Here is a 22,730-nt window from a genome sequence, read left to right as displayed (position 1 = left end):
TCTACCACCTCTAGGTTGATATATTCGTAAATACTGACTCTGGTTTTGAATTGAGCCGGTTACTAATTTTATTGATATGAGTGGCGTGAAGTGACGCCATTCAGTGTAATGTTTTATTCTGGTATCCATAAGCACAGATACTTACATCATCTCTTACACACACACACACACACACACACACACGCGCGCGCGCATATATATATATATATATATATATATATATATATATATATATATATATATATATATATATATATATACATACAAACATACACACACGCACGTATTTTATGTATATAAGATTTGTACGTATTTAAATGTGTATTTAATCATGTTTACTCGGGTGTTTTTCACTGACGTATATCGACCAAATCTATAAATAACGACGGGGAACGGAACGAACTTGAACTGTGCAATAGAAAATAACATGCGTGGGTGTTTAATCTTCTCCATGTAGCACGGACAATCCCTTGTCGCTCTGATCAAGTGAAATACTGAAACCAATGCCTGTACCATAATGCGATTTTAACACGTGCTATGAAAATAATGTTTACGCAATAGTGCCACGTTTTTCATTATATTTTTTAATCTCCCATTAACTGTTATTTTAAGCACTTAATAATAACAATTGAGTCAAATAGTTATCCACATTCTTCATCTGATTTACAACCAAGACGGCTAAATCCTGACAGATAATTATTTTTATGTCCATCAAATATGTTCTTTGCTAATATGGATTTTAATTTATACTAGCTTCCCATCAAAGGAACAACGAGTGCAATTTTCAGCGACCACTTTTGTTCATTGCATTGTAAAACGAATTAAACGAGACAGTTAAACTTTGGAAAGTTAATAATAACAAGTCATTCACTAATTATTTGACATGCAGGGTATGCATTTTTCTCAAACCAAACTTCCCGTTTCAAAACAAAAGAACAATATAAACCTGTTTTACTAATGAACGCAAATGGTTGTTTTCCTTCTGATTTGTGTAAAAGTAATCCTATTTATAATTATTCTAATATCACATTTTATTTGTTTTCACAAAAACGTAAAATTTAAGGAAATTATTTTTTTTTTTACAGAAATCTGTTAAAATAAACACATACATCTGATTATTTAATTCACTTTTTTTGTTTTTTGTTTTTTGTCCTTTCTCTACTTAAGAAATAAATGATTATATATTAGAAAGCGAACATTTCGAAATCCTCATACACTGCAATATTTAATCAGTATTTTTTCAGTATGATGTGTGGAGCATGATGCCAGCCTTCACTTAGTATCAGAGTCTGTGATTGTAAACGTTTTACATTGTATTGTACATATACCCACGTATTTCTCAAAGCCATTTGCAAAGATGTTATCTGCGCTTATGTGTGTGTGTATATATGTGTTTATACCTACATGTGTATATACATATATAATACATGCTATGTATTTGCAGATCCTGTTTTCGGCGATCTATACATGACATATTTAAAATAGTATTCCAATCTTAAGTGATGTCATTTCTCTCAGTTTCGCCTCGTCTGGAATCCGATAGCTTAAAATAGTGTAATGAGGCCCTCAAACAAATACATATTCTTGAATTATTTGAATTATTTTTCTGATTCCTAGCTACAAAGCTGTTCATCCGTGAGAAAAAATATAGTTCAGAAATATTAAAGTCTCGAATGATCAGAACGGTATAAATGTTCATTATTTCACTAGAAGTACCCATAGAAATTCGACAGCCAATTTTGTGGTACAGAGACAGCCATAAACATTTTTCCATTCGGTAATGACATCCTGTCATTTCCTTCGAATCCTTTGTGCAATTTCTAGGAAATTTTGTTTATTCTCTTCAGTTATGCTTTCTCTTCAATCCTGTTTCCTCATTCTGGTTTGTGCAAAATAATCTTGCCTATCAATTGCTTCTATTTTGCCTTCAGTCTTGATTAACAATTCTCATTTATTTACTCCAGCTTCGTCGTTTGTCTTGCTGCACAATTTCTCCCTTTCTTTCTCTTTGTTTGTCTGTCTGCCTGTTTCTCTCTCTCTCTCTCTCTCTCTCTTTGACTCTCTCTTTCTCTCTCTCGCTCATATTCACCATCTAATTTCCACAATGTGATAGAACGTTTTTGATCCTCAAGAACGTATCACTAGGAATTTAACAGAACATAGAAGTTGATTTTCATAGAATAGTTTAGTTTTGCTGCAGCAGTTGTAAGAACTGTATTAAGGTGTATTTATAGCTACCGGGCACTTTACCACAAAGGATAAATAAAATGCACTATAGTCAAGGACTGCAAGAAATCTTCATTCTTTTTAAACATAGCTGACATACAAATAAGAAACACAGAAATATTTCTATGATTTAAAAGAAAAACGTGTTTAGTGTAACCGACAGGTAAGCTTCTATTTCTGATCAGAAAATATTAAAGTCTGACTAAGAACACGCTGCATTTGTCATTCTAATTTTACTTTTTAACATGGGGATTAATACCAAAATATAATTAAAGATATGAAGCTGCACTCAGTATATATCGCTAATAATGAATGTCCCTTGTGAACAATCATCCTCACATGTTGATTGTGTCTTATCATATAGATTAATAGGAGGTCAATCCTGATTGAACTGATATGTGATCAAAGCTGTTCCCAACATTGACCACATCCTATTTATTCTCCAATTCACTGCTATGTATGGCATATATAAACATTAAAGCATTACGCCTATACTAATACACCACGATACGACGTATCTTAATTATTAAATTGAACTACTCCAAACGAAAGGTGTTACAACATAAATGTTAACGGTTCCACTACATTTTTAAAAAGTAAATGTTAAACATATCAACGGATGAAGTACTTAATTTCAATATATTTGTACGATAATATATTTCTCCTATAAACAACCAACGCAGTTTCTCTTTACACCGAACGGCCAGCACTGGAAAGATACAAGGAAAATATAACACATCATGGTGTGTTTGTGAATATATAATGTAGATACAGGGTGAACACAGAGGGTTTGGGTGTTAATGAGATTAACAAAGGTTCATGTAAAAAGGGCAAGCAATGAATATGGAGTAGAAATAGTTCCGAACAATCATTAGAGACAATGGAGAAAATAGAATAACGATTTGTATACAAATTTGATTCTTTGTCCATCTCACTTCATTCATATTCACTAGAATTTAACATTCTAGAAAACTGATATATTACTAGGGTACTTATTACTATTAAGAAGTTTGATTTTACAAAATAGATTTGTATGTGCACCAACTTAGTGCCTATGTTCTCTAGCGTCGTCATATTAATACGCTGATTCATAATGTATATATAACCATAAAACGGCACTAAAAAAAATTGTTTTAAGTGCGTATATTACGCTCATTCTAGACTAGGCATTTTCACACACAAGACTGAATGCTACGTGTAGCGCTGATTATATTCCGGCATATAGTTTTTCACCTTAGCTCAAAATATTTGTGGCTATATCGCACTTAAGGGACGAAATGAAGTCGAATCAATGACATCTTACGATCCACCCACAATTCTCTGAGCGATTTATCTATATTCACACGTCACTTTGAGAAATTCCGAGAGAAAATATTACAGCTAGTGCCGTTCTCTATTTTCATGTATACTATGAATGCTATACATACATCTATTCCAAATCTAATAACGTTTAGAGTGATAGAGAAAATGAAGTGCACAAGACATTGTCATATCTGTTATAAACACCGGTAAAGGATTTTGAGCTACTGGTCTAAGATTATATATATATATATATATATATATATATATATATATATATATATACATATATATATATACATATATATGTATCTATGTATGTATATATATATATATATATATATATATATATATATATATATATATATATATATATATATATATATATATATATATATATACATATACATACATATATACATATGTATATATGTATGTATGTATATGTATATATACATATATATATATATACGTACATAGATACATATATACATTCATACACACACACACACAAGCATATATATATATTGCATACATATGTATGCATGTATATGCATGCATATATTTATAAGGATTTACATTGGATATTATATACATATTACGTACAAAATATATCTGAGAAAGCCACATCAACACAAGCATTCTTTCAAATCTCTGACAACAACATTTCCATTCCACTTAAGAAGAAATCACTTCAAATCTATTCGTTCTTTTGTTGGGTCTATTTCGAATGTTTATTCAGCATCCAAACAAATATGGGTATGATAGCTTTATTGTTGTTGTTTTTTTATGTTAAACAATAAAGGAAAAGACAAACTAACAATGTAAATTGCAATTCAACATGAATAAACTAGACAAAATTAACTGTTCTTTTCTGCAGACAAAAGGTTTAACCGGATATAAATGACACAGCTGCAGGATTACAAGAAAGCTGCAAGCAGATACATTGAATGAGTTCATGGTTTTCTTTTTAAGAAAGACAAATATTTATTTTATTTCAATATGAAGGTAGATGGTAGACATATTATTTTTCATCATCCCCGTAGCAAATTCTTCAATATTTATTAATCTACTTATTTTCGTTGCTATGGAAGTATGTTATATTACATTTTATAATAATATCGAAATAAAATGCACTGCTGGCGCATGTTAAACCACCATGCCTTGTTTCTAGCACATTTTCAGTCAACCATTTTTGTAATTATGCCTGCCATTCCTCTGCCACATGGCCAGAACGTTCGAAATATATTTTTCCATACGTCAACGCAACTAGAACCAGTCATAAAATCTTTTAATGTCATTCTACATATTCCTATATAAATCTTTTAGTCTCATTCTATATATTTCTATATAAATCTTTTAGTCTCATTCTATATATTGCAATAATGTAAGGCTGCAATTTGCCATGCAATGAGTGCATAAAGTAGAAAACACGGGAAGAACAAGCTTTAGCACATCTTGCATTTGGTCAATGCTTTAAAAGAAGTGAAAATGTCCTGACGTTTCCGACGCTAGTCCTTTATCAGAAAAATAAACGAATGAGAAAATGTGGTGGGAAAAATATTTTTAAAATAATGAGAAGGTGCCATTGATTTTAAAAAGAGGAAACGTTTAAGGGAGAATGCGGTGTGGCATGTACATGTGGGAGACTCTCAAAGTTGAGGTAAAATCATCCAAATTTTACATATATTTCCACTATATTAATATGTTCCAGAGTGGTCTCTGTTGGCGTGAAATTATTGGCTCTCGTAATCATTACAATCTGAAGAAACGTGGTCAGGTGATTTGAATTCCGTGTTCAGGATCACAAGTTCAATAATTGGAACTTCACATCATATTGCTCACTCAACTCAGCCGTAATGAGTATCAATTGTGCGTTGGTGTAACCCTCTCAATCTACAACTGTTATATCCTAGATGTTCTACTGTACCATGTGTGAGGTGGAGCTAATACTTTATACACATCATGTCTTGACAATATAAGCACCTAAAAATTAGCAAAAGTATCGTACACTTAACCAAGGAACACCTGCTTACAACTGAGGACTAACTGAATCTTATTTTAATTATTACCGCAATATCAATGTGTCGTCATGGCAATGGTTTTTCTGTTTTCTATTGTTCCACGCTCATAATGTCATCTATATCGCCATGAAAGTATTATCTCCTATGCATACTGTTATATTAATGTATCCTATAGTCATCCCAATATAAATATCTCATAAAAGACGCTATATTAATTTCAACACCACCTGATTGCAGCTTCTGGTTGGAACGACTCACATATATCACATACTGGGATAATATCACTTTAGTTATATAAATTCGGTTAGTGACTCTTATATCCTCTGACATATCCTTGTATGTTATCGTTGTCACGAGGTTCCTATCTCTTATATTTGGCCTGATATTAATATATCCTTCAGTGGTCATTACTGTAGTGTTTTCTAGTTTTCACTTGTTGCTAAAACGCTAATATTGTTGCTAACACACTAATATTTTCTGCAGTCCTCATGATATTAATGTCACCTGTATTTACCACGACATAATGTATCCTGTAGTTACTTCACATTCCCAAGACATATTCAATGTCTCACGAAGTATTTTTCCTTTTCTTCTTGGCTATTTCAAATGCAAATTATATTTAAACGATTGCACTAGAAAGATATATTCTAAGAGTTGGCTAAAACTACTTCATTTAGGCTTCTGTATGAAAACAAACTAGTTTATCGGTAGTGACTTGGAATTGACATACACATAATACTCTTACTACGAAACAACTTATCTTTAATCATCCTGAGCAAAAATGATTTCAATCCTTCCCTGTTTGCGTACTTAGACACTTAGATACATTGATAGGTTTCGGCCTCAATGGGCCAAACCACGACTAACTAAGTGGCACCACTTGGAAAAAACATTTAATGATGCTTCATATAACAGTCATATTCTGGCATCATAACCCATTCGGCGAAAAAGTTATTGTTTGCAAGGATATATCCAGTTGATTTATCTGGAGTTTCTTGGTGGTATACATCCAGTAAGCATCTGAATACTATGAGATATTTTTCTTCCTTAAAAGGATTCGGGCCAGTTGAGATGAAGTGCTGTGAAGTGACGTAAGTATAATTTTTGTAGAGTATGGAAGGTATGGAGACCAATCCTTAGGTGTATTTTAAAGTTGATGCCATCATCATTTGGGAAATGCTGTTGGAATATGTTCCCCATCATACAAATGATATAGCACTTACGGTGGCGTTGAAAGGAATAAAGTTTGAGGTTCTCGAGCCGATGCCAACAATTAAAACTTGCCATGTCGTCAATGATTACAATTCCTACGTCGTTGTGACTGAAACAAACTGATATTTAAGGAAATATACCACTCTGATTTTGATTGACTCCTTTTATTAGAGATGTCTAATAGAAGCAAATGATTTTGTATTTTAGAAGATTGGTGAAATCTATCAGATCTACCTCAGGTACTTATTTCATTGAGCTCGGAAGGACGAAAGAAAGAAAATCTTATCATGGCAAGATTGAAACGCAGGAAGTAAACATGCACAACTCCACTTCGAAAGGTCTTTTGTTCGTCACGTAGCCGATACTGTCATTATTTACATGAATATATTTAAGGTGAGAGAAGGTAATTGGAACTAATATCGTTGTAAACTTTGTCAAAGCTATATTTAATCAGTTAGTGTAGTTAGAGTTACAATATAACAAACGACAGCATTGCTAGAGTGAAATATATAGAATGTGACTACAACACCAGCATTCTATTACCGTTCCTTACTAAACAATTTGCGTAATGATACCCTAAGCTAGCATGTCCTAATTAAATTATTCATGATTTAGCTGAAGTGAAATAGGAAATATAAAAATATTCTACATTCCACAGTTTCTTCACTTCGATAATAAATATCCAGCACCGTGTCCTAACATCTTTCTTGTCTTATTCAATTTTGACCTGTTGGCTGATAAATTCCGCTTCCATGATTTAATCACAGTTGCGCTATACAGATACCTATTTACTGGCCACTGTCAAACTTAATTTGGACTCTATCAATATGTTATACCTATTAGATCAAGCCTGCTATTTCGCTGTTACAAGCTAAAGATTAATGAGTCCAATTTTACCAGTTACTTATATAGTTTAATACCTTCACTTCTCATACACATCTGTTTTATCGGAAATTATACTGAAGCCGACATATAATAGAGCATTGATAAATACTTCAAAACCTATGCTAATCGAGTTCTTCCTTTATCATGCAGCTACTACCTCAATTTGCCATAGAATTGGAATTTCTATTGAGTATAGTAACAGTGTAATGTTAGTAAGTGCTGCCTCAATGTTTATCTTCATTACAATATTTTCTATAGTATATTCATTATATTATTTCTTTCAAACGTTATACGGTTATTTTGCTTTGAATGCATCGCTTCATGTCTGATCACCGCAGTTAAACAACGCCGAGCTTGGTTAGTATTAAGATGGGTAACCGACTTGGAAAACCTAGGTACAGCAAGCATCACATTTTGTGAAAGCCAGTGGTGAGGTTGTTTAGCTCAAGTCCGAAGGGTTTCGGTTCAGTTCATGTTCAAAAGGTTTCGATTCCATTTGCCGTTGACATTTCTCTGATGTATTCAACAGAAAATCAGTTCCGGCTGAGAGCTGGAGCAGCTTCTCTCCCTCTATCTGATATTTTCTGGTTGTGTCGCTGGGTCAAAGAAGAGGAGGATCGAAAGGGTATCTAAGTTTGCTCACGACTGCGTAGGCACTTAAAACATTTAGCGAAAGGATAACGCACACTCGTTTGCAGCTGAAAGGTGACTTTCTTTCTCTTCCCCCTCTTAACCTTTCGTCCTCAATCAGTCCCTTCCCAACGACGTAACCCTATGGATACCAAACACATCTCTCTCAAATCACACCGTTACATATTCTGAAACGAAACTGAACTCAAGGATTTATTGCACTTTATCAGAGAAAAAAAACGTACTTAATGAAGTGGTGCGATGATCAAGGCTGAACTGCCTCTACTAGTAGGTCTACTCAACTAGACTGTCATTAGCACTAAGCGACACCCTCGTATGACATCGCTTCTAAAATGTATGCACACAGCTATCTATATTCTTACCGAAATCACTTCCTCTGCACAATGCGATATAAATTTATGATGCCGTTTTTCTAGTATTTCTTATTCTTGTTATTGTTACTGTTGTTGCTGTTCAGTTGACAAAGCAGTTTTCATTCTTGCTGTTCCGAGGAATTCATTACCAACTCTGTCCTTCCTTAACTGAAGTATAGTGCGCTCTTTTTTTGGCATCTGTTTCTTACATGCCCAACAACACTATACAAGTCCCTTCGTTAGGTTTTATGACCACCTGTTCTACAGTTGACAACCGTGTTGTCAATTGTGGAATACGTCTGATGAGTGCATAACGCATGAAAGTACTAACTATATCAATATTGTAAAATTATAGAATTGTAAAATTGTAAAAATTGCAAATAATAAAACAGGTAAATCAAACTAAGTTGGGATTTCATTGATTAATATATTCTTCTATACACCATCATAAAAACTTTTTTTTTAAATATAAAGTTATATATATATATATATATATATATATATATATATATATATATATATATATATATGAGACTAGAAAAACACACCCAACAACTGATGAAGGAGCGTTCTTTATTTGCTTTGTTTTCTATTGGTGTCTTTCGTTGTTCGAAAGAATAGTTCATGTTCCATGTACTTGTGCTTCGTACCTTTTTTGTTGTACACATTTCGAGACGTCCTGTGTCCGCATATGCATATATATATATATATATATATATATATATATATATATATATATATATATATATATATATGTATGTATGTTTGTTCCAGCTGGAACTGTAGAAAATATATATATGTGTGTGTGTATGTGTATATATATACATATATATATATATATATATATATATATATATATATATATATATATATATATATATATATATATATATATATATATATATATATATATATATACATGTGTGTGGGTATAAGTGGGTAAGAAAGAGAGAGAGATGGAGAGAGTGAGTTAAAAAGTCAAGAGTTGAAATCGTTCGTGACCGGTGTAGGAAAAAGGGTGTTCGGGAGTCGTCATTTGAGATGTTCTTTTCCTTTTCAATCGATATGTGCGTAGGCATGTGCGTGAGTAATTTTTGAGAAAGCATATATGAGTTATTTTTGGAGGAGTTTGTAAGACAGTGAAGACAATGATTAAATAGACTGGCGTTTTCTGGGATGGTCAAAAATTTTATCAATCGCAATAAATTGGTTTTTAGTCTTTTGAGTGGCTGACAGGGATTTCGCTTAACTGTTCGACTGCTTAGCAATAGGATTACCAAAGATCTCACTGAGAAAACATCTAGAAATATCAGGAAGTAACAGATTAGAGAGCTCTCTGGTCTATAAAAGCCCAAAACATGATGAAAAATGCAGGAAGGAAATGAAAATAATTTCTATAAAAATATTTTCGCTAAACTAAACATGTAAAAGAGGTTTTTCTTTTAGTAAATACATAATTTTCCAGATAAACGAGAGTAAGCAATCACATGTTATTTATTATTAATGATGTTCTTATTTGTGTTACTAAAATTATTGGAAAAATTAACTATTCAACAATCAATACATAACAAATAACAACATACACACACTGTCATATCTATACGAAAGTATTCACAATCTGACTTATTTAAAAGCTTTCCCAAACAATTTGAGCAATTCTATAGGCAAGAAGTCTAGCAGTTAACCAAAACCCTGTCTGCCATTTAAAATCTAAAGGCAACAATATATTGCAATTGATATAACGTTTGGGCTTGATGACACGTTATCAAGTCAACCATCCCAGGAAACACTTATTTCTTTCGTTTTGGGGTTTAGTTTGCAAGATTCTTTGTGTGAGTTCGCGTGTTGAAGCATATTTTGTTGTATATGGGGAGACTCATTTTGTTTTAGTACCTTATAATTTAACACACATAACGGTAAAATTTTCACTCATTTACATATTTATTTTTCTAGAATTTTCGTTGCGTCTTACAACCTTTTCAATAGTTGAAAATGTTGCAAGACGCAACGAAAAGCTTTTAAAAAATAAATAAGAAAAAATGAAAATGAAAAAATGAAAGTAAATGAGTGCAAACTATACCAGTAAGGTACTAAAAGAGAATGATTCTCCCCAGACACAACAGAATATACTCTTTTACTGTTTTATTCTTTCTCTAACCAAGCCTACAAGAATCTGTTATATATGCTTAGTAAAAGAATTCTCCAAATACACCACGCTCAAACATACTTTTTACAGAAATAAAGAAAACAAATATAAAACTCCTGGCAGTCATCAACTAGCTCACAAAAAGGAATAAAACTTCAACATTTTACAATTCTTGATGAATCTCTGAAGGGAATAAATATAAAGGTGTTCAAGGATTAGTATTTACCGAAATCTTGACTGCGTTTTATTAATGGATAAATGTACATCATTCCTAAATTACTTAATATATATATATATGTGTGTGTGTGTGTGTGTGTGTGTGTGTGTGTGTGTGTGTGTTCGTTCTTTTTTATTCTTTTACTCTTTTACTTCTCTTGGCTCTAATTTTCATATTTCTTCAACTTCTATGTCATCAAACATCTATCTTTATTCAGCGCATTTAGTCGAGCGAATCGACCCCAGGACTTATACTTTGTAAACCTAGAACTTATTCTATCGGATTCCTTTGTCGAACAGCTCATTTACGGGGACGTAAACACACCAACATCGGTTGTCAAGCGATGGTTGTGGACATACAAAGACACATACAAATATATATATATGTGTCTGTATATATACACACACACACACACACACACACACAGATATATATATATATATATATATATATATATATATATATATATATATATATATATACAAGCTTCTTAGCATACAACCATTACTGCGCCTCTCTTTCTTTATCTCTGTCTCTCTGTCTCTCTCTGTGCCCCTCTCTCTCTCTCTATATATATATATATAATTATTTTAGCATCATCTACCCAGTCTTATTTTCCTCATATATATATATATATATATATATATATATGCACGCACACTGAAGTCATTTTTATAAACATTAGTTCACACTTATGATTAATTATATAGATATTGTAACATTATCGGTTATTTATAAATGGAATTGCTTTATTTATTATAAGAAACAAGGGATTCGAAACAGTTTTCTCCAATGAACTCTAAATTCAATTATGAATTATAGTATATTGAATTTCTGAAGTGCTTTCGGCCTGAGCAATATATTTAGTTTCATGTGAGGCATGGTACGAAATGTGCAACAATGCAAGGAAGCGCATTGTGACCAACAGTAGTTTGGTTGATAAAATGACAGTGATATACACACATTCACACACACACACAAACACACGCACATAAACACACACTTATACACACGCGTGTACACATACTCACACACATAACCGCTCGCACACATATTTGTCTGAGGCTCAAGAAAATGGATCGTAATCAGCCTACAGTATTTCACTTTGAACAAGGTGAATTTTGCCAGTGGAGTTGAAGAAAGTTAGAGGTTTGGTGACATACGACGTATTGAAGGAAGGGAGACGAGGAAATATTAGAGGAGAAGGAGGAAATAACAGGAGATACTGGAGAAGGGACGAAGAAAGGAATAGAATGGAAATTTTGAACGGAAACTTGAAGAAGAATTAGAATAGACAAAACCATATATATAAGATATTCATAGCTAGTTCTACAATAGATGCTAACGATGTTTTTACCTGTTTAGATATCAACACTGATATATAATAATGAAAATGATAATAATATCAAAACTGATGATGATAATAATAATAATAATAAGAAGAAGAAGAAGAAGAAGAAGAAGAAGAAGAAGAAGAAGAAGAAGAAGAAGAAGAAGAAGAAGAAGAAGAAGAAGAAGAAGAAGAAGAAGAAGAAGAAGAAGAAGAAGAAGAAGAAGAAGAAGAAGAAGAAGAAGAAGAAGAAGAAGAATACAAAAACTGAGCAAGTATAAGGATCTTCAAATAGAAATTAGCAACATGTGGAACCTCAAGACTAAAACAATACCTGTTGTCATAGGTGCCCTAGGAATGATAGCAAAAGGGGCCGATTCCTACCTAGCTCAGATACCAGGAAACCCCAAAATGGCATACATTCAAAAGATAGTGCTCATGAGAACTGCCCATATCCTATGTAAAATACTGTCTATGTAATCTCAAATTTTGAAACAGACTCAGAATTTTCTTATGGTTTCTTATGCATTCTCTAGAACAACACTATGTATGAAACCAAATATATAGCACCATAGGCATAACACTAACATGAACTTGTGGTCTTTTGAGGACTCTGGGTGAGACTTGGAGCCAACTTGTACAAATGCAAAGCAAAAGTTAAACATGAGATAATAACAATAATAAACTGAAATACAAGAAAATTTGTTACAGGGCCCAGAGTCTGGATGGGGTAGGCCGAAATAACTCATTCAAATACAGTATGGAATCGGCCTCTCGGGAGGCGCCAAAATGAAATGCGGTCTTAGTCAAAAGCCACCATTCCTTCTTGTGACTATGAAACTCTCCAGACAATGAATCAGTTTCTGTTGTTCTCGTTACCGGGTTCTCTTTGTAGTTGGATTATTTGAGAAATAATAGAAAGAATCCACAAGATTTCGTTAAAAAATGGACAGCTTTGATATAGGCAGGAAATATTAATAATATGTCTAACAGTTGATCTGAGATTAATAATAGCAACAACAACAACAACAACAACCAGTCTTCTTTCTATAAAGCAACTGATGTTCATATATATTTAATAAGATGCACTAGTTTATTAGATTGTTGACTCTATAACATGAGATTATGCCATATTTTCTCTTAATATATGTTTTTTTTTCTCTCTCTTTTTATAACGAATATATAATCCGCTTTGACATTTGCTTCAAGACATGCTGTGAAAACATATATATTCATAATTGATAAATATATATCACAACATGAAACGTTCATACTTCATTATAAATCAATACGTCAACAGCACAAAGTACTTTTATACGCGTTTTGCTGAATTTTGAATATTTCTTCTGTTTTGATTAGGTGTAGGCTCTACGGTTAAGAAATATTGTTTGCAACCTCAGAGATTTGGAGTTCGATTCTATCATATAACAATGTGTCCAAATGTCTACACACGTAACTGCGAATAAAATAAAACAATGAGAGCGAAATTGTATTGATGAATATTATAACTGGTACTCCGTCGGCTGCAACGATGAGTGTTCTAGTTCATCAGGTCAACTGAACATCCGCCTTGTGAAATTAACATGCAAATAGCTGTGCACTCCATAGGCACACATAGCCTTAATGTAGTTCCCAGGGAAATTCAGTGGGACAAAGAATGCGACGAGGCTGGCCCTTTGAGATACTACTCATTTTTGTCATCAGTGTGGGACTGGAGCATTGTGAGATTAAGTGACTTGCTGAAGGACACAACGCACTGCCAGGTATGAAACTCACGACCTCATGATCGTGAGTCGAATACCGAACGCACTGAGCCATGAGCCTTCACATATTAACGAAGACTACACGAAAAGCAAATGGACGAATGCTCATTGTGTATAGATTATAATCCCAACCCACAGTTTCTTTAAACACCTGTATCTTTAATGGACTTACGTATTCCACAACTGCAAATATTCTGGACAGATCTTTAATCATAATCCTTTAATCATAACACTCTAATTACCATGTATTCTTCTCTGCATAATAATCAATATAAATCTATAGAAGCAATCACCACCGCTTTTCTATGTTGCCCGCAACATCCAACATGCGGCAAGTCATAGCATCTGATGCTCTGATTTCTCTGCTATTGTGCGGCTATAGGCTGATACAGTATTTATCGGCCCCGAAGGAATGAAATGAAAATTAACCTCACAGCAGATAAGAACACAGCAGTTAAGAAGATGGAAAATATATTGTAAGGTATTTCCTCCGATGTAACGGTTCGACTATTTCACCACCTCAGTCTAATATAGTTACATATAATGTACATAAAAGAGATGAAGTCGTATAGTTCATCCAAGGTTAGGACCACGTGACATTCATCCCCGACAAAATTCAGGATCACAACACATAAATACATAAATACTCTGCAAACACAATTTCTTTCCCTCAACAGGCCTTCCCTTAATTAACTTCGTCCCAAAACAAAACAAAGAAGATCCCATCACCTTTAAACGGAATTTGGACAAATTTCTTCTAGGAATACCAGATAAGCCACCTGTACCTGGATACAAGTCCCTCAACAAGAACTTCCTACTTGAATGGGTTATGATACCACTAATCTTGACTTTAAAAAGTGTCAGTAAATCCGAACAGGTAGTGCTATTAAGTTTGACATGGGCTGGGCTAATCTTTGGTCGAACCATATATAATCTATCGAAGTTCTCTGAGTAATATATTGTTTCATTATTGAATTAGCTCTGTTGGGTAAAATATAATGATTTCTAAGACTTAGAATGTCAAGCAAATGAGATAGTTTCGCTTTTAGAGTCATCAGGCATCGCTTGTTTTTGCGTTTCCCGCTATTGATGGTAAGTATAGACGCATATAATGTGTGGACCGGTGTATAATATTCTATGTAGCACAAAGCGCACGGTTGATGGCCAGCTATGTTATTTGTGATATAATTTAAGTGATGAATACAGACAATAGTAAAATCTAAGGAAATCAAACCTGGACGGAAAAAGCATCGCTGCCTTAAATATGTGGAGACATGTACCTTTATTACTTTACTCTTGTAATTATGAAATATTTCCGATATTACTATGACATATAGGAGAGAAAGAGAAAGCAAATGAACGGATACAGAGAGATACGGAATCAGAATGACAAGGAAGAAAAGAATGTAAGAGACAATGTATGCGTTAAATAGGCCGATAAAGAAAGAGGGAGAGATGGAGACAGAAGCATTCTGACGGACAGAGAAACAGACACGGTCAGGAATGAAGAGAGGAGAGAAAAGGGGAGAGAAAGAGGGTAAGAGTGAAGGAGGGATGGAGAGGGAAAGAGGGAGAGAGGAAGAGAGAGAGAGGACTGGAGAAGGTCCTGTTTGAGAGTGGAGATCGGCCTCGGTTTAACTTTTGAAAACTAATGGCGAACCAATATGGCACAGAATAGTTTGTTATAAGAAATGAATGGGCTGACCAGTGTTAAAGTACCACTAATCATAAACCTGCTGGATCAGATCTATCGAAGAACTAAACAACTATAACAGCAATGAAAGAATACATCTTGCCAAATGAAAATTAATTAAGTTCTTAATCAGATGAAGATGTTGTAGCCTACTGAAATTATTCTCCCAGACATAAGACTCAGACATAGGTGAAATATTCTCTGGTATATTATTCTTTCTTAAGACGACAGAATGTGAAAAATCAGATTTGGTTGCTATCTTTGACATTGCAAACAACGCCTTAATGCATCGTATCCCTCACTAACTCGTTTAAAACGACGTATTGAAGGAAGGGAGACGAGGAAATATTAGAGGAGAAGGAGGAAATAACAGGAGATACTGGAGAAGGGACGAAGAAAGGAATAGAATGGAAATTTTGAACGGAAACTTGAAAAAGAATTAGAATAGACAAAACCATATATATAAGATATTCATAGCTAGTTCTACAGAATCCTAGAAGTGCAGTAAATTTGTAGAACCACGGAGCGCTTAATGATAGGTTGTACATTTTGTTGTTCTAGGAGAACTTAGTCTCCAGAACCCATTTCTCAGTTGAATTGTTATTGCTAGAACCTTACTCGCAGATCCACAAACAAAGAAGTGGAATGCAGTAGTTACTGATGTTATTAGATACGAAAAAGGAGACATCTTCAAGATAGAATGTAATATTGATTATCTTTCGGAGAAAGACATTATTATTATTACAGAGATATTATTAAATGGGAAACGAGGACCTAGCACATAAAAAATAAATAAATATATAATAATAATAATAATAATAATAATAATAATAATAATAATAATAATAATGATAATATTAACAACAACAGCAGCAACTACGACGACGATAATAACAATGACGATGATATTGAGAATGATGATAATAATAATAATAATAATAATAATAATAATAATAATAATAATAATAATAATAATAATAATAATAATAACAATAATAATAATAATAAATGTACGACTGGCAATGATGAAAGGACGATATGGATGACAATTAAATCGACAACAAAAGTACTGTTGATATATTCTGTTATATTCCAGGCATCTAATTATTATTTCTAGTCTATGTTATTATTATTTTTATTATTTTTCTTCATATATTGTTATGTCTGAATGCAAAAAGGAAAAAAAAAAAAATTCATCAACGTCAAATATGTTTCCGCCATTTCATTACAGTCTACTCATTGTGGTTTGCTGGAGAACTTTTCAAAGATTAATTTCCTTTTAATAGGCTGTTTCTAATCATGTATACACATATAAAGTACTTAGCTTAGTTCTGCTATGCTCATTGCACATTGGACATGTGGAATGGACACACATGACTCATGCAAGCTTTTAGTCTTAGCACGGTGCGGCATTATGAGCAAATACGGATATATGCCTTACTTCGTAATCACGTGACTTAGCGCAGTCTCTTAGCCAGGTATTTTTTTCTAAAACACGAACACTATTGACTATGGACTTGTGGGTTAATTTGATAAGCTGAAACTGTGTGGAAACCGTCACTTATGTATGTATTCACCCCTACCCCATACACGTATATATGAGTATGTATCACACGTGATCACGTGACCGACCGGGCTATCAGATGTTGTTAAACATCGCTCGTGACAATAGCGCAATCCCGCTGGCTAGGCGGGTAGGCCAGCAATCGAAGTGGGACTGGAGCTTCTTGAAATGAAGTGTTTCGCTCAATAACACAATGCGCCGCCTAGTCAGGGAATCGAACCCACGATAAAAGAGCATCCAACCGTAGAAATCGTATCAAAACAGACAAGTGAAACCCCGTGGAGCCCTCTTCCTGCTTGCCAGCTCTTGTCCAACTGTCCAACCAATTTCAGCTAGGAAAACAGACGTTAAATGATGATGATGATGATGATGATGATGATATATAAAGTTATGTATGTGCTTGTGAGTATGTGTTCGTGTGTGTGCATGCGGGGTGTTATACATATGTAAAATGTATGTATGTATGTATGTATATATGTAGGTGTGCATGTATGTATGTCATTATTCAGTTTATTTCAAGATTATTTGCCAATAGAGAAAGAACCAGTTTCTAACCTAGACACCCAAGGCTCCTTCTTTGGAATTTCACCAACAAAGACAGAGTATTTTTGTCTGTATATGTGTATGTTTCTATGTATGAATGCGTGTATGCATACACATATGTAGAGGTGCAGATGTGTATGTTTTGTTTTATGTATATATTCTCATGCATATACTTACATATCTAGACATGTCCATATATATTTAAATGATAAACTTCTGGAAAATTTTACAGATTTTTACAGTTTCGGTGATGGATTGGATCTGTAGTCTTCGAATTAGCTTTCTCCACTCTGGTTTTGAAACGTCTAATTTCCCAAGATTGATATTTAGACAGTGTGTTTCATATCACAGGGCTCCAATAATTACAGGTATAAACCTGAACTTGTAATCTGGATAGATGTGCTGCAGATTTCTGTACAGATCAGTGTAGGTATACTCATGCATATATGTATGTATGTATGTATGTATGTATGCGTGTACGGCGCCTTACGCTAATACCGTTGTCAGAAACTGATATCTCTTAAATGACAAGGTATGAAATGATACGGAAAAAATATCTAAGTATTATAAGAGATGGTATGAAAATTGTTACTGGTTTAGATTTTAATGCTGAAATATATTGACAGCTAGTATGACAGAGATGCGTCAGTGTTTCGAAAGAACGTTAGAGACTTCACACACACACACACACACACACACACACACACACACACACACACACACACACACACACACACACACACACACATACGCACACGCACACGCACACGCACACACACACGCACGCACACACACACATACACATACATACATATATATTTATGTAAATTCGTGTGTGCATGTGTGTATATATATGAGTATATATAAGGGTGTATATATATATATATAGAGAGAGAGAGAGAGAGAGAAACATTTATGTATGTAAGAACACACACACACACACACACACACACACACACACATATATATATATATATATATATATATATATATATATATATATATATTATGGAGGCGCAATGGCCCAGTGGTTAGAGCAGCGGACTCGTGGTCATAGGATCGCGGTTTCGATTCCCAGACCGGGCGTTATGAGTGTTTATTGAGCGAAAACACCTAAAGATCCACGAGGCTCTGGCAGGGGATGGTGGTGAACCCTGCTGTACTCTTTCACCACAACTTTCTCTCACTCTTACTTCCCGTTTCTGTTGTGCCTGCAATTCAAAGGGTCAGCCTTGTCACACTGTGTCATGCTGAATCTCCCCGAGATATACGTTAAGAGTACACGTGTCTGTGGAGTGCTCAGCCATTTGCGCGTTAATTTCACGAGCAGGCTGTTGCGTTGATCGGATCAACTGGAACTCTCGACGTCGTAAGCGACAAAAATTTGCATAGAATAAGTGTGGAGAAATGTAGTGCGATAGATGAACGGGAATGAAGCTTAAAGGCGTTATTTTTTTACTACCCTGGTAACTATTTTTTTTTTTCTGTGTTATTTGTTCGCGCACACATGAGTTTTAACTACTGATAAACAAGAATGGTGCCTCTCCTAATGTCAAAATCTTCAGGCACATTCCATGAATATTTTCATTAAGAAGCTTATGAAATTGGATTAATATGTTTGGTATAAGCCTTTTATTTCAACGTCCAAACATGACCGCTGTCCAAATTGTAAAACCCGCAAAAGCATACTCGGATATATTAATTCATATAAATTCACATTAAACTATATTACCATTGTATAAATTATATATTCAATATTATAGATATAATAACGTATAACTAACATATATTGTAATATTTGTGTTAAATATATATATATATATATATATATATATATATATATATATATATATATATATATATATATATATATATATAAATATACATATATATATATATATATATATATATATATATATATACATACATACATACATACATACATACATACATATATATACATATATATATATATATATATATATATATATATATATATATATATACATATATATATATATATATATATATATATATATATATATATATATATATATATATATATATATATATATATATTTAAGTTTCAGCTTAGAGCTGCGGCCATGCTGATGCACCACCGTGTTGCTACACTGTTATTACAGGGAGCCTCATACAATATGTGGCACTTGATGAAGAATAGAGTTTGATTTAGCAACCCTCATTTGCACCTCCTGCCGCGAGGTAGGTTCATCTGGGACTCTCGATAGGAAGAGGTCCAGCTTTGATTTAAAACCTCCTACATCTACTTTGTGCAGATTCCTCAGGCTCTTTGGGAGAATATTAAAAAGCTGGCACTATGCAGTGTCGTCCCGTTCTGGCATTGGTGTAGCTTTCAATGCCAAAATTTGGCACAATTCCTTCCAGGATCTTCCAGATGTATATTACTGCATACCTCTCCCGCCTTCTCTCCAGGGAGTAGAGTCTTAGCTGTTTCAGCCTTTCCCAGTAGCTGAGCAGTTGCAAAGAAACAATCTGCTTTGTGAATCTCCTCTGGATTGTTTCAAGGTCTGCTGTTAATTTCAGACTGGTGGGTGACCACAGCTGTGAGCAGTAATCCAGGCGGCTGAGGACGAATGTCCTCCAGTGGATCATCATGGTTTCCTTATCTCTGGTTCTGAATGTTCTCAGGATCCATCCAGCCAATCGTCTGCACTTTGTTGCCATTCTGGTAATGTGCACTTGGAAAGAGGTATCATCACTCATGTCGATACCCAGGTCTCTCACTGATTTAGGCTTTGGGATTGAAATTCCCTGTGGACCAGTGTACTCTGTAAGTTTCATATTCAGTTTTGGACGTTGGTAGCGCAGGGCTTGGAATTTTTCAGCATTAAACTGCATATTATTGTCCTCAGCCCATCTGTAAACTGAGTCCAATTCCTGCTGCAGGTGTGCAACATCACTGGAGTTCTGTATTTTCTGCGAGACTTTTGTATCATCTGCGTAGCTTGCAAGAGTGGCTATCCGGGCACTTGAAGGCATATCTGAGAGAGCGACTATATATATATATATATATATATATATATATATATATATATATATATATATATATATATATACTTACATATATGCATACATACATACATACATACATACATACATACATACATACATACATACATACATACATACATACACATAGCTATACTTTTTCATTCTATTTTGATGACGTTTTTCACCTTTCACCTTTCTATATTGCAGAAAGACCAACTGACGAACGATGTATGAGCCATGCAACCCAGCATCAGAAAATTCAACGGCAGCGGACAGCGGTGTGGAATGGGATGACAATATGTATTTTGTGATGGTCATTCTCATAATATTCTCCATCAGTGGAACCATCGGCAATGCACTCGTACTCTACGTGTTTTCGAACACAAAGCAGAAGCTGACCTCGACAATATTTATTTTAGCTTTGGCTGGAATGGATTTCATCACGTGTCTTTTAACAATACCTTCAACAGTGGCTATAGAATACGTGCTGTATTACGTCCAGAATGATGCTGTTTGCAAAATGTATCACTTTTTACAGACGACGACAGTGCCATTTTCTGCGTTAGTAATGGTGGCCATTGCATCTGACCGATATCTTTGCATATGTCATCCATTTGTGCGAGCTATGACGACAAGGCGCGCACAGATTCTCGTTGCACTACTTGGTGCAGTTGCTGTGACATTGGGCATCATCGGATCACTTGCATATAGCGTGTACAAGTTCAAAGATATAGATGTAATTATTGAGAATGGTACTCATCTAATGAATTCAACGCCAGTTACGGGTATATTTTCTAACTACACATACGAGACGGACACATATGCTGCTTACGTAGATGGCAATGGCGCATCATCAGCATCACTCGAAAATAACAATGCCAACCGTACGATATGTTACACAGGGATATGTGACATTAGTTTCCTTATTTTGCCACGGAAAGTGTTCACCGTTTACCAAACGATTTATTCCTCACTATTTCTCATATCGCTCGTAATTGTCGCATTTTTGTATGCGTTAATTTATCGCAGTGTACTATCAAGACGAAAACAAAGACTGAAAATTGTCACGAACAAGTGCTGTCTGTTTTGGAGTGACGACTCACAACCCAGTGCGGAAGAGACAGAAATTACAACTGTCAACACCGATTCAAATGATAAACCGATTAAACACGGCGTTAAAGCCGAGAAGGACGCCATACTGAAACACGGAACTCGGGCAAAGCTTGAAAAGGTCCGCATAGCAAACCTTAAGACAGCTGCCATGTTGTTTGTTGTTACATTAGTTTTTGTGTTGGCTTTTCTGCCCTCTTGGCTGATGGCCCATCGCTATATACAGATGAACATTATCGTATTTTATATGTATTTTTCTTATAATATTGCCAACCCAGTAGTTTATGCCTTTATGAACAGAAATTTTAAAAATCAATTGAAAGAAATATTTATTAACTGTAAAAAATGATCAGCATTACCTGAAGAAGAAATGTTGTTTTTCTCTCACATGCCACATGGATATTAAATAAGAGCCATTGACAATTCTATAAAGAAACTGTGAACTTTAAAAATAAACTAAAGAACGGTCTGTTTAAAAAAAAAAAACGTATATTCATATAAACTTGTATACACATGAAGGCATGTATAAATATATAACAAAGGCAACACAAGAAATATATATAATCTCATATCCATATAATTATATCTAAATCGATACAAAACACTAACACATCACACATCACACACATGCATGCACACAAACAACACACACACACACATGCATGCACACAAACAACACAC

At 34.1% G+C, this 22,730-nt stretch overlaps 1 protein-coding gene across 5 annotated transcripts in view; it reads left to right on the top strand.

Moving 5' to 3' along the window:
* LOC106883812 (uncharacterized) overlaps positions 1-22,730 on the top strand; it is a 347,722-nt gene that overhangs the window by 257,605 nt on the left and 67,387 nt on the right. For 4 of the 5 annotated variants that reach the window (XM_014934950.3, XM_014934952.3, XM_014934951.3 and 1 more), the window contains exon 3: positions 21,147-22,535. The exons of the other annotated variant lie outside the window; for it this stretch is intronic. In XM_014934950.3, the coding sequence (XP_014790436.1) occupies positions 21,166-22,398 (1,233 nt within the window). In that variant the 5' untranslated portion in view covers positions 21,147-21,165 and the 3' untranslated portion in view covers positions 22,399-22,535. Of the gene's footprint in view, positions 1-21,146; positions 22,536-22,730 lie in introns of those variants that run through there. 5 annotated transcript variants of the gene reach the window in all.

This window comes from Octopus bimaculoides, chromosome 12 (assembly GCF_046866305.1).
Source record: "Octopus bimaculoides isolate indiv1 chromosome 12, ASM4686630v1, whole genome shotgun sequence".
In the NCBI taxonomy this organism is placed as follows: domain Eukaryota; kingdom Metazoa; phylum Mollusca; class Cephalopoda; order Octopoda; family Octopodidae; genus Octopus; species Octopus bimaculoides.
The sequence above is the reverse complement of the archived record's forward strand: the minus strand, read 5'-3'. Positions and strand labels throughout refer to the sequence as shown.